This window comes from Rhea americana, unplaced genomic scaffold (genome assembly GCF_003343005.1).
Source record: "Rhea americana isolate MKP2758 unplaced genomic scaffold, rheAme1 scaffold_181, whole genome shotgun sequence".
Classification (NCBI taxonomy): domain Eukaryota; kingdom Metazoa; phylum Chordata; class Aves; order Rheiformes; family Rheidae; genus Rhea; species Rhea americana.
The window spans coordinates 661,270-674,947 of NW_028185939.1; the positions used below are offsets into that span (position 1 = coordinate 661,270).

At 51.4% G+C, this 13,678-nt stretch overlaps 1 protein-coding gene across 2 annotated transcripts in view; it reads right to left on the reverse strand.

The window, feature by feature from the left end:
* LMF1 (lipase maturation factor 1) overlaps positions 1–13,678 on the reverse strand; it is a 246,862-nt gene that overhangs the window by 41,882 nt on the left and 191,302 nt on the right. For both annotated transcript variants that reach the window (XM_085301951.1, XM_085301950.1), the window contains exon 9: positions 10,676–10,788. In XM_085301951.1, the coding sequence (XP_085158077.1) occupies positions 10,676–10,788 (113 nt within the window). The remainder of the gene's footprint in view (positions 1–10,675; positions 10,789–13,678) is intronic.

The window sequence follows — 13,678 nt, forward strand, 5'->3', positions numbered from 1 at the left end:
CCGCGCCGTTCAGGAGGGCGGCACCGGGCAGAGCAGCCGCCCCGCGCGTGCTGCCCACCKCCGGCACAGACCTCTGCCGCCGAGCTTCCAGGAATAACAACCAAACCCCAGTATTTTCCCCTCTTTTCTGCGGAGTATTTGCGCAGGCGACACTTGCAGGTAGAGAGCCCAGCTCGCCCCGCGCAGCCCTCCCCGGCACCCCTCTGTCCCCCCCCCAGCCACCGGCTGTTGCTTTTGCTCCGCAGCTTATTAGAGAGGCTGAGAGCGCATCTGTTTTCAGGTCGCCCTGGGAGTTGACAGAAAAGGAGATTTTAAAGCAGTGCAGAAAGCAGCATTCATCAGTCTCGCAAAACACATTCGGAGGCTAAACACGCCGCGTGGTCCGGGAGGTTTGGTCCCGCTTGATGTAGGGCATGCTGACAAGAGACGGAGCAACGGCCCAGGCCTTCCGAGCCGGGCTCCCTGTTTGCAGCGTGCATCGCCGCATTTGCTGGATAACTTCATAAAATAAGCCGCAATATAAAAATGTCAAAGTCACGTCAATGCTCATTTAAACCTGCTTTGCTTCACTACTAAAATACAAACCCCGCTGCTGAGCAGGGCACCGCGCTCGCACAGCTGCCTGTTCCCGTGGCTGGAACTCGGGCTGCCGTAAAGTTAGCTCCTACTGCTAAAATAATTAGGGAGGACTCCTACGTATTCGCCGTTAGCTCTCGCTTTTGTAACGAAGGCACTCGAATGCGAAGCAGGGGACGCTGCAGACGGTCGGTAAGACTACGGCCCAATTAAAAGCCCTGTTAAAACCGAATCTTGATGCCCCAGTTTGGACCTCGGTGCGCACCCAGAGCAACGCAGAAACGATTCTGCTAACAAAGCACGTTAACAGGGAGCAGCGAAGCACGTCCGTCCCTCGCGGCTGCTCTGCAGCAACCAACAGCGTGATCTGCTTCCTGACTGTCTCCTGGCTGTAAAAATAACCAAGGGAGGGAAATCGGATGCCTTGATGTTTCAGCCTCCTCTACGGAAAACGGGGGATCCAAGAAAACCCAGATGCGTGTCTTTGCAGCGACACCGGCGCAGCTCTAACCCGAACAAGGGGCGCAGGGCCTGACGCCCCGCGAAGCGCTCCCCTGTCCCCACCTCTCCCCGGCTCCGGGCCGAGGGCGGAGGCGCCGCGGGATCCGTCCTCTCCGGAGTGCCGCCGGCTGCCGGGGGCTGCGCTCGCCGGGATCCCATCGCTGCACGTGCTACCTCGCAGCTGCTGCCTCSATTCTCCTCAGAGCCGTTTTTACGCCCTCTCTCCCCCCTTTCCTGAGGCTGGTAAAAGTCAAGCGGGGGCTGAAGTGTTACTCCCACAGTGTTTACTTCGCAGAAGCACAGAATTTCCTGTTCATAATTAGAGCATTACAGAGCAGCAACAGTTAACCGGGTCCAGGTAGCCTGCAAGCTGTCCGAGAGAATTACAGATTTAAAAACTGTGCTGCTGATCGTCTTTCGGAGTCCAGAAAACATACCCCACCTCTCAGAAAAGCTCCAGTCTGCTCGTACCGGCTGTCGAGACGGGGGCAAGCAACAGAGTTCAGCTGCCGCTGTGCTGACCACCCGACGCCAAGCAGGGAGGCAGATGCCGCTCAGCCAGGTCCTCCCCAAAGTCCGGGAAGCAGCATCGAAGCAGAGGCAGCAGCACGGCCGGGGGAGCTGAACCACGCAGGACGTACGTCCCCGGCGAGCCCACGGGAGCGGGACGTGGCGCGCTCCAGCAAAGGCACTGCTGCAACGGGATRGCGCTGCTGAGCTTCTGGCCAGGTTTATGTCGATCCCTCTCCTGCTCTAAAGCTCCTTCCACCTGCTCCCCGCCGTACTGTGGCTCTTGGGAGCTTTCTTCACTACATGACCACATGGCATCGACCACGGTGGACGAGGTCTCCACGCACTCCCACGATATACATTTAACAGCATGCCCTGCTCTGAGGGAGCTATCTGCAAAACCCCATCGGGCAAAATTCCCATGTTATAGGTGGGGATGCAGAGCACAGAGATGACTTGTCTGAGGTCCYGGGGAAGGCTGAGGCCAATGTAGGAGATCTCAGGATTCTGCTCAGACATAGAAACATCTTCCCCTTAACTCCAAGGCCTGTCCAATAAGCCCTCTGGAATGAAAATTTCCTTGTCCCTTTCGAATGGGCTTGCCTGCCTATATTAAATAATATCTATCATCTGATTTGGTATGATTTTTCCCATATGTTCTCCGTCTATTCGAATGCTTGCTATCAAAGGGATCGGCATGTAAAACTAGAACCGTGTGAGCATTAAAGCAACCACATGCAACTGAAGCTGCATTTTTGTGGCATAAAGTTTGCCTGTCTATCTGAGTATGTTTCAAGCTCTTATGTTCAGAGTCTAAATAAATCTGAAAATTCCCCCCAAGCCCCCAGCCTCTCAACTGAGCTATGCTCTTGTCCCACACCACGTTCATGCCATTTCCCCAACCGGCTCTACCTGAGTGGTGAGCTCAGATGCAGTGAGTGAGGGCCTGCCCGATCCAAGGCAGGATCACAAACCTCATGGAAAACATATCTGCAAAGCTACTTGGTCTGCAGAGTTATAAACTCTGTGGAGCCTGAGTTCTTCCTGGATCCAAACTAYTTGCCGGATGGTGTGAAAGCTCTGCTGGCTGCAGCTACAAGCCTACGAGACTCAGCAGCCCATGGCTCTCTGCTTCCCTGCACTGCTATTGCTTCCCTGGGAATCCAGATCTGAAAGCCTCAAGTTTGACTCTGATCAATGAAGATACCAAAGAGCCTTTAAAGCACTGCAGCAGCCAGCCTGGGCTGCAGGATGGAGAAACTGCAGAGGAAATACCTCTGAAAATCAAGGTCCTACAACAGTACTACAGAAGCTCGGCAGTCAGCTTCTCCGTGCCTTCCCGAGGCGAAGTGCTATGCWGGAAAGAGGGAAGAACCTGAGAAGTTGTAACGTTTGTGAATCTTTCTTTCCAGTGCTCACTGATGTAAAAGCTGCAGAATTTAATGCTCACTAAAGCCTTTCATTTCAGGGCTCGTAGAGTTTACAAGCTGCTCCAGAATTTATAATCTAGCTGGGTGCCTCTTTTCGGAGTTTACAGTACTTGCAAGCTCCTCCAGTGCAGAATCACCGTAACTGCTTCTTCCTCCTGGTATCGGGGGAGCAAACATGCTCTTGCAGTAACACGGCRGAAGTATTAACGCCCTGAAGTCCATCATTTCAGGGCTCATGGAGTTTACAAGCATCAGTTGGAGACCCGCACAGCTTGTAACTCAAGCGAGACTYGCACATACGTGGTTGCCCACAGATCATGGAACTGCTATAGGCTGCAGCTCACTTTATCATAAWTTGCTTGTATTTTTTTGCAACTGTGGGACTCGTGCAAAGACATTCTGGCTGGTGGAAGGGATCCAAAGGCTTCTGAGGCCTCYGCTAACCACAGGAAATTGCCTGCATGCATGAACCTTGCTTGCTGCTCTGAAGAAATGTGAACATCTTCAAGGAGGTCAGGAGGAAGCTATCTGATTTCAGCTACACTAAAAGGAGACTAATGCCACTGGTGATCACTCACAGTAAGAGAAGGATGAGCAGCGCTCGTGATTCAGAGAAGATGACCAGGACATTCTCTTTCCCAGGATTTATTGCATGAATGAAAACCAGGAGCTACTGTTGACTCGCCAGGAAGCATCAGGTACCAACAACTGCAGCCAGGTGGGAAAACAGCTTGGAGGAACCATCAGGCTGAGCCAGGCGAGTCGAGGCCACGTCTCTCCTGAGACCCGCGGGCAGAATGAGCGCTTGAGAGGCAAGTAATGAGATACGGGCAGATAAAGCGGGTCAGACATTTAACCTCCAGGAGACACAAAGCTCTCCGCTAGTTTATCTTAGTAAGCACAGTGGCTCCGGGGACGCGGAACAAGGAGTACTCCCCTCCCTTCGGCAGCCTCCCCCCAGCACCGCGGCGGTGCCGGGCGGGCGAGCTGCAACACCTGCCCGGCGGAGCGGCGCGGGCCGTCTCGGCGCTCCGACGGGGCAGGACGAGCCCGCGGCCGCCCTGCGGCACCCGGGGACAGCCGGGGACCCGCGTGCTGCCGCCGCCGTCCCCTCGCTCGGGAAGTCACGCAGCCTCGGCAAGGGCAGAAAGGCAGGGGAGGCTAAAAATAATACGCGTTATTACTATTATTTTTTTAAAATCAATATTCGACGTYGCACACGGCCAGATGCCCGGTGGCAGCTGCGCCGCAGCGCTTTTAAGATTCTCTCATATATCAGCCGCTTATGACATCTTCCAACTGTACGTGTTAAAAATTAGCAGCAATATTGGAGTTGTTGCGCTGCAGGCCTAAATCCCCCGGACAGCTGTAATTCGTTCCAGCGGGCGCAGCTGTCTCGCGCAGCAGCTGAGGGGCTCGGCCTCGGCGAAGCCCCCGGCCCGCCGCCCGCCCCGAGAATTAACGGCCTGGCAGGGCAACGCGGGGCGGCGGACGGGGGGAAGCAGGCAAACCCCGGGGCGACTCCTCGGCTGTTTTTTTCGTTATCCCGAGGTTCCCCCTCCGCTCCGTTGCAAAGCAGGGAGCGAGCGGCAAGCGGCACCCCGGGTTTTCCTGCTTTGTCTAGCCCCGCTCGCTGGAGACATCGTAAATTCACCTCGGCCCGGGAACCGTTTAGGGAATATCRGTGGTTTCACGGGCTGTTTCTCCGCGGCGCTGCGCTCGYACGGGCTGGCCCCGCAGCGCAGGARCRTCTCGCGGGCAGCTTCTTCCGCYGCTCTCTYGGGAGATGGGGCAAAGCRGGTTTTCTCCCCGTTTGGGAGGCTGGAAACGGAGGCTCAGAGGCTGCGTCCAGATCGCTGCTATCCGCAGCGGCTGGACGAGCAGCCCGGACACCGCAGCTGCCCCCGGACAGGCTGCGGCCGCCCGGACGGATACAGCGCTCGGCACGTTTAGGCATCGATGGGCAGTAGGTGCACATCAGCTCTGCCCCGTCGCGCCCGGACAATGCCGAAATACTGAGTCTTTTCTTTTTTTATCTAAAAGAAAATCCCTCAAAGTTTTCATTCAGGAAATAATTTCCCTTTGATAATATTAGGCATTAAGATAAATTAAAGGTGCCGTTTCAACATAGCACGTGGCTAAAGACGAAATGAACAGCAATAAAATATTTCACCATGGTGAAACCCAATAAGAAAGTCAAAAGAACATATTTAAACTTTTTCGCCCCCGAGCACACTGTCACTTCCCTGGAAAGATTTCACTGTCCATAGAGTGGCTTTTCAGGGGGAAACCACACAAAACATGTAGCTGTTGGCGCAGCGGAGGCGGGTGCTCGCGGYGTCGGYRGYGCTCCCGAGCCTCCCCTCGCCGCAYGAATTACAGCTGCTCGGGGCTAGGAACAGGTATCCTAAGGCTTGATGAGTCCCAAGAAAGGGATGCATGCTTACACTACTACTTATTACGTTCGTGTACTCGTAACGGTTGGGTTCCCACGGAGGACACCGACGGTCACTGTTGCACAAATCTGCAGCCTGAAGGAGACTCAAGGCTCCCCGGGGACTTTGTGCAGCTCTCCGGAATTGTGCAAATACCGCCAAAGACTTCCCACCGCCAAGGACTTCCCATCTCCAAGGACTTCCCACCGCCAAGGACTTCCCATCACCAAGGACTTCCCATCGCCAAAGACTTCCCACCGCCAAGGACTTCCCATCGCCAAGGACTTCCCATCTCCAAGGACTTCCCACCGCCTGGCTTTGACATCTCGGGAGGTGCCATGGCAAAGCAAAGCAAACACCCTCCGCCGGGAGCGGCGCCGACGTACGCCGCTGGAAAGCCCGGCCCGCGAGACCCTCGCAGATGGAGCCTGATGGCTGCGAGAGCAAATGGTGGAAAGCAAACGAGGAGCCCTGAGCGCCACGCGGCAGCGGGACTCTCTGCCCTTGCTCCAGGCAGGTAGCACCGCCCTGGAAGCGCTGCTGCCAGAAATAACGCTGCGGTTACGCTTCCAAGTCTTCGTRCCGGGGCTTTTTCAACCTAGGGCTACTCTTAACTGGAATAAAAGCCTTTAGGTGAACGTGATTTAATACCAGAGACTCTGGGTGCTTCAGGGCAGAAACTAAATTGGTTTTGTTTCTCCTCCGGTAGGCAAAATAAGATTTTGTTTTCTATCRTTGTTGCCGTCTGCTTCCACGACGGCGTGTTAAACGCTTATTAATTTCTTAGCCAAAGCCCCACCATTCAGATTTATGGCGGCTGGTGTTTTATGAACTATCCGCTGCACGGGAGTGTTTGGTAAAGCTGCATTCCATAACCATCACCGCGCTTGAAGTCCAGCATCCCAGGCGGCTGGGCYGGGCGCTCAACAATGCGCTCATTTTTAATCACTCACCTGTTTCTCATTTTAACTTTATCACACTCGAAAAAATACTATAATTTCTAGAGTTGTAAAGAAACCTACAAACTTTGGTCTCCGAAATTTCATTTCGAAGGCATTAACTCATTCTGAAAGTCCCTTGGCTAGCTGAGGTGTAGAGTTTCCATTAGCAGAATAAACTCTGCCGAGCGTGGAACGCAATGCTCTTACGGAAAACAGCCCCTTCCCCTAATTATTTAGTCTAGCACAGAATGAAAATAATTAAGTCTCAAAATCCCCTTCAGAGCGAGGAGGGGAGAAATATGGTAGGAAAACCGGGCTTTTTCGGCACAGCTACCGAAGGGCAGCAGGGGCTCGGGGCACAGYGATGAGCTGGGAGGTGGGAGCGAAGGTGCCTTGCAGATTCGTGGCCCTCACACGCGGGCTCTCTCCGCCCGCCTGGGCAATCATCTGAGCCAAGAAGCCACCCCWGACTATCTTCTCTTTCCAACTGTTACTGCTCAGGCACAAGTGAAAGATTTTAGCTTGCAACCAAAATAAAATTAGAACAAAAAGGCAAATCCTGACTGCAAGCGGCTGGCAATGCTGAGGCTCCCTGCATTCGCCGCTCAGTTAAATGTTATTAAGGAGTCTCATTTCAAAGAAGAGACAGCCTGTAAATTGAGTTATAACTGCCTCGTCCTCCTCTTAAATTCAGGTGAAGGACCAGGGAGATCACCCGGTTTCTGACATTTTCACTATCAGGTTCTCCCACGCAAATCTATTTGGGACSAAGCTGTTTGGGTTGAAATGCAGCAAGGGAGTGTTCAAAATCGAGCAAAGAAACGGTGCTTTTGAAATTTAAAGGCAAACACCAGGCCGGCGAGCTGTCTGGAGCAGAACTAATGCTGGATCCGAAGCGGCTGCCAGGGCTGCTGTAAACAGGCCAGCCGCGAATGCCGCAAGTGTAAATTCAGCAGAACAGCGATCGGGCACAAAAGCTAAAACCCACCAGTCGCTTCAGGTCCCTCAGGCAGGCAAAGTGCTAAGAGCAAACAAACAACAACCGAAGAAACTCCAAAAGCAGCAGGACACCACGAGCGACCTGACGCTTCGGAGTCGGATGCAGATCCCGTTATCCCCGTGCCGGCAGGGATCGCGCCCCTCGACTGCACATCGGCGCCAAAACGCAGATGGTGCCAATACCCAGGATGTTTGGATTTGGCTCGCTAAAACCAGAAATGTAACCAAGAAAGCGGGATCCAGAGTTAAGCTGTGGGTTTGGATTTTGGTTTGGGCCARAGTGAGTATTTGTAAATTGTTATTTTTATTTTACATCACCCAAAAATGCATGAGGCCCACAAAAAACTTTTAAAGCAAAACACATGCCAGAGCGAAGGCAGCTGACACACAAAACCAGCACTGGATCCGGATCTTTTCCTACTATAAACTAGCTGCCAAAGAGTGAAAACAGAGTCCCTGGTTAAACCAGAGTAACGCAGCAATCACGGCGCTGGCACACAGCTCTGTGCATTCAGCACAGCATCGAGCTGCTGTGCGACTGCTTATCGGACCTGCTTACACCCTCTACGCTGTGCATCCGCTCGCCGACAAACACGACCAAAGCAAGGAAGATGCTGCTTTCWGTAAAGATCTGCTTTCATCTTTGCTTTACGTTCTTGAATATTTAATTTCCTCACCTGTTACAGAATACAATAACTAACTGTTCACCGCCTGGCACAACGCAGATTTACCCCTACCACATCCTGCATCATTACTTTCATTCTTAAATGAATTCCTCTGTTCAATAACCAGATTTTTTTAAGCACCGCTGATTGAGAAAGCTCATCTGTGGTTCCATCTCCAAGACGTGATATGCATTTTCTGGATTTTTAACTTGGTATAATATCCTGTTTTTAGTTTAAATCTTGGTGAGCAGCAGGAACAACGTTTATGGCACTAGGGGACAGCAGGGTAATAAACAGCTTTGGGATTATCAAACGCTTCTGTCCGTCCATGAACYGCACGAGCCGTTTATTGCCAACAGGCGCCGGACGGCAATGACTTTTGGTTGCTCTCAACAGGGGACACCTAATTCAATCTGGTGACCCGGTGTCTAAAGGCTCCAGGTTCTGTTAAACATCTCTAGGGTCGGCCAACACTCAGAACTGACTTTATGTTTTTTTTTTTATTATGTATTTTATGCAAGAAAAACTCCCCACAATGAACACTGCTCAATGAATTTACAGCGCTGAACTTTGGGGATATAAGCTCAGCTTGATGAGAGCAGGGACAGTAAATCCTCTTGATATGGAGCCCATACATCACAGGTTCTCTGCTATTTGCCACTTCAGCTCACGCCTGCAGATCACAGGCCACCAAAACCTCTCTGCATCAGCCACCCACGGCCCTGCGGTGCCTGTGTGATCCCACCRTCGCTGCCCGTGCACGTCCTGGCCTCAGCACCCATCCGAAACAGCAGCACCGACTGCAGGCCCTGCTCCCCGTCACAGCCCTGCACCCTCGTTTGGCTGATAACTGCACATCCAACCAACCAAAGGTCCATAAAGCAAACAGAAAACAAAGCAAAAAAGGGCACTCGATCTCTATCAAAGAGGTTTTGCGTGCTACTCCACGCTCCTTTTAATATCACYGATCGAAGGTGGCTGATGAGATGGCATCAACGCTCTGTTCCTGGTCTAATGCAAGCAGAGCTAATCAGAGCTGAAAACCCCTCCGTGAACATTATTAAAGCATATCCTTCAGCAGTGAGGGCATTCTGGTATAGCCCAGCACGTCTTTTGCAGGAATAATTAATAGAGGTTCCCTGAGAACCCTCCTGGATCCCAGCCAAGGTGTAATTATTTTTGTGTAACAGATCTACTGCTTGTGTAGCTGAACAAACTGCGACATTACCCAATAACGCAACCTGAGCAATAAACCGTGATTTACGGGCACGCCGCTGTGCTCGGGGGGCTCGGGGCTGCGGGCAGCCTCCCTGCTCYGCACGSTGCTAGGGCCTYGCGCTCAACCAGAGCCCCGMCGCCGGGCTCGGCCCCGAGCGACGGGAACGTGAGTTCTGCAAAGAGAACGCGTACAGCCCCCAAACACCTGCTTTGTAGCAGTCTTGGCTCCCGTGCTTGGAGGCAACATGCTGCCATCGGCCTGCACCGGTGCTCTGCTAGGTGTCCAGTAAGCAAGTAGTTTGCTAAAGAAAATCTGCATTTGTCTGCTGTACATAAAGGCTTTCTCTAGCATCTAAGCTCATAATRTAGCACTATCAGAAGAAATCTGAGAATTCTGGATGCCTGGAGAACTCCAGAAATCTGGTTTTTASAAATACTCAAGTGTGATGATGGAAAACTTGCTTTAGCAGCTATATTGCAAGCTGTGTTTCTGTTCTGTTTTTGGAAAAATATATACCGATATATATACTTATCTATCTCTGTATAAACCATCACGAGTTGAAGGACACATCTAAAATGAAGTGCTTTGGAAAAAGTGGAAGTTCTTAACATCTTAGAAACACGATGAGTCTCTCCTCAGAAGGTTTGAGGGATATACTGTATTAAAGTTGAGAAATATCAGCTCTGTTTCTAAGGGAAATTCACTTCACATGGTGCTGTGAACCTTAATCCTTGTTTGCAATGCATCTTGAGAGCCTCAAATGGAAAATATTAGCAAGAGCATAATGCTACTTTAGTTAATCCAAAATTCCCTCAAAATGTTTTTTCAGCTAAAAATAACTTTGTCAACAAAATAGACACTTCTGTGAAAATTTTCCTTTTGTAGAAAGCCTTTGAGTTTTCATCTGTACTTTTCACTTGCTGATATTTGCTTTGTCTTTTCACTGAAAACTCAAATAATTCCAAGACAACAAAACCAATTGTTTTTGCAGGGCTCTTTTGTCTTTGAAATACCTCAATAGCCCCGTAGAAACAGCATTTGTGATCTGACCTTGCAAAATGATCGTGGCAAAAAATCTAAAGCTGACAGGCAGGAAACCACATCAGCAGTCAAGATCTCTGTCCAAGAGAAGCAACACGGAGCCCTTTACAGACGTGCCTGGGAACGAGCTCAACCAAAGGGTCCTCATGTCTGCGCACCAGGAAGAGATTACGGTCCTGAGAGCACCAGGTCTTCACGGTGCCCTAAAATTTAAACTGCCCCATTCAAAGGCCACCTGTGTATCAYCAGACACAAATAACCCTCAGGGAACAGAAACCGCGCTTGCACGTCCAAGACAGAAGCGACCACGCCGAACAGAGCCTGGTGCRCCCAGCTCTGGACCGGAGCGCAGGCTTACCGCGGGGGCGCTCTGCCCGCAAAGGGGTTCGTTGCCATCAGGGACAGTGCTGCCTCCTCCTGCGCCAGCAGCTTTCCAGCCAGGTGGATTATCCATTCATTCTGCTCATAGGTCTTGCAGAAGGAACAAAAAGGAAAAGAAATGACGTTAGACACCTCTGGACTTACCACGTGTCGTTACCAGCACTGAAGAATTTTGCACGGTCTCTGCCAGCTGCTGGGGAGGGATTGCAGCAGATTCAATTGGCCAACGATGGATTTTCTGGTGTTGCTGGGAATGGATCCCACAGAATCCAACACCTTGAAGTTCACACTGACACCCTCCAGCATTTGCAAGGAGCAGATCTGCCAGGAGGCAAAGCAGGAGTCTGAACGGAAGCAGAGCGCCCTTCATCTGGAAACCACTCCTCGGGGTACGGATACAACCGAGAGCGGGCAAGACAGGGGCAAGACACAACCACTTAATGAGTTGTTGTTCGTTAGCTGAGACGGCTGTGTGCTCTCTTGGCCTGCCCTGATGGCAAGGTGACGCACACCATCTCAAGCAGCTCCTTGCAGCTCAGGGCTACGAGTGTGCACCCGGCCAGCTGCCCCGGCACACGGATGCTCAGGACCTCGGCTRTGTTCGGTGATGTCTAGAGACCGGYGTGACACACGCAAACTGGCAGGGCGACAACATCTTGCAYGGTTTTGAATCCCAAGGACATGCTACCTCCCCTCTCTTTTTCTGTCACCCCCTTGGTGGGTTCGCATTTGGGGGTCTCCTACGTGAAACACGTTGGGAGAGCACAGACACGTGTCTGGCGCCTGCCGAGAGGAGCACAGCATGTCCAGATGGGCCCGTGAGATGTCTCTGCTGGGAACTGACCCGAGCRTGTCCCCATGGGGCCTGGAGCAACCCCCACACCGCCCCACGTCTCCCTAACGCTCAGCAGCGACTGCCTCTCCTCTCCCTCGAGTCACAGACCTCTCTTTGACTTCATGTATTTAATATAGCTGGAAATGTTCTTGCTAATTCTGCACCTCGAACACTTGATTGGAATCACTTCTTTCAGCAGCAAAATTCCCGCGAGGAGCAATAATGGTGCATTTTAAAATGAGAATCCAGCCAACATTTTAAGATATGTTACTTTCCCTTGTTGTGTTACCGGAGAGAAAACAGAAGCAAAAACAGAAGGGACTTCTCAGTGTGGGACTTCTCTATTACTCAATTCCTGTCTTTTGCATCCCTTTCATTTCCTTTAATCTAATGTTCCTTCTTTACATCCAGTGTCTATGCTATACCCTCAATTAAGCCATCGCTGAAATAAGGAGTGCATCTTACACCCTTCGCAGGGGGTCTTGGTGAACCTCCGTAGAGAACATTTCCCCTTCTGGTGATTTTCGGAGCCTTACACTTCCATAAAGCCTTCCCCCCCCCCTTTTTAATGTGTACCTAAGTGGATTTTTTCATGCAAGCAGTAGGGGACACTGTGGGAAAGCTAAACCCAGCAGCTGTACCTGCAGGACTGTGACTAATGCAGAACATTGATGCAAAGTTACTCTGCAAATCTTCTACAATGGTAAAGTTTGTTATTTCCGTTGCTATGGGAAACTGGAGAGAAATGAGATGGAAAACACCAAACACTGATGAAAGAGGCAGCACTCCCTCGCAGGGTTTCTGACCCGTGCTCATCACAATTTAGAGGAAAACCGCAGTTATTTAAGCCAAGAAGCTTTTCAAAGGCGGCTCCTCTCCCCATCCTTCCGCTTCCACCTTGCCTCACTAGGCTGTTGGTTGATCTGCTGCCCAGGTGGCCCAGCCACCACTGATGGTACCCACGGGGAGCCAAGCCCTCAAACCCACAGTGCCGCAGGTGGCAGGCTTCCCACCAGCCTGGCGCAACCCGCAACGCATCCCTGCTCGCTGTCCCACCCACGACCTGCATGAATCCCCTGCCGGCCCCAGGCTGTCTCCTCAGCGGTCATGGATGAGCAAATATCATGAGTCAGGTTCCCAAGTCTCCCCAGAGTTCACTTATTCAATTTTTCTCCATGCTTTTAAGGACTAATTCTTAGAGCGCTTGGGACATGTCATAGTTTCTTTTTGGAGGAAAGCAGGGGAGAAGCTGGAGAAAAACAACCAGAAATTCTATGTAATCACTACACTCCAGAAGCTAGAGCTTTATGAAGGACACCAAATCTTGAAAGCCTGATTTCATAACCATGAGACTCTGTAACAGTGGAACAGGATCTCTGGCTCACATGGTCTCCAAATTGTTAATTAGCAGCTCTGTGCTCACAAGAGTTGGACTTCTGGTTTGTAAAGTGTTTTTCTTGTAAAATTTACAACATGTCTGGCCCCAGCAAAGTCTGCGGTGAGAAATTTCCATCARATGTAGTTCCCCACACTGCTCCCAACACAAAGGCTTAGATATCATGCACTGCTGATGCTTGGAGCATGCAGGAGCAGAGCAGCACTAACAACTGTACTGTTTAACTCATTACTCTGTAAAGCGATATGGTGGCAAAAGAAGAAAAAACAGTCAAGGTGATTTGGGTCTTGTCCAGGGAAGCACCACGCTAGAAGGCTGGAAGGCGACAGTTCCTCTGTCAGTGGCTCTGGTGAGACCCAGACTTCAGTACGGTTTGTAGAGCTGTGACATTTAGGATGGCGGAGATTTGTGTGGAGTGAATTCCACTTCTAAGCATGCAAAACRGAAGAGTGAGACCTTGAACCATCCATTGGGTTAACAAAAAAAAAAGCTAGGACCACACTGCTTTAAGATATGCATGCAGTCCTGTTGGGGGGGGGGTCATCTTCAGATTTTGGACCTTCTTAAGTGGGAACCATTGTCCCATTCCCTAAGATGCCTCTGGCAAATGCAGGTGGAYGGGCATCCAAGGCTGACCCTCCACCAGTCTTGCTGGAGACAGGCACAGGCTGAGACTCCTGGGTCGGGCTCCTGGCTCCCCTTCGGAGAGTGGGAGTTACGGCTCATGTTCCTGCCGGACCTGCGCTGGG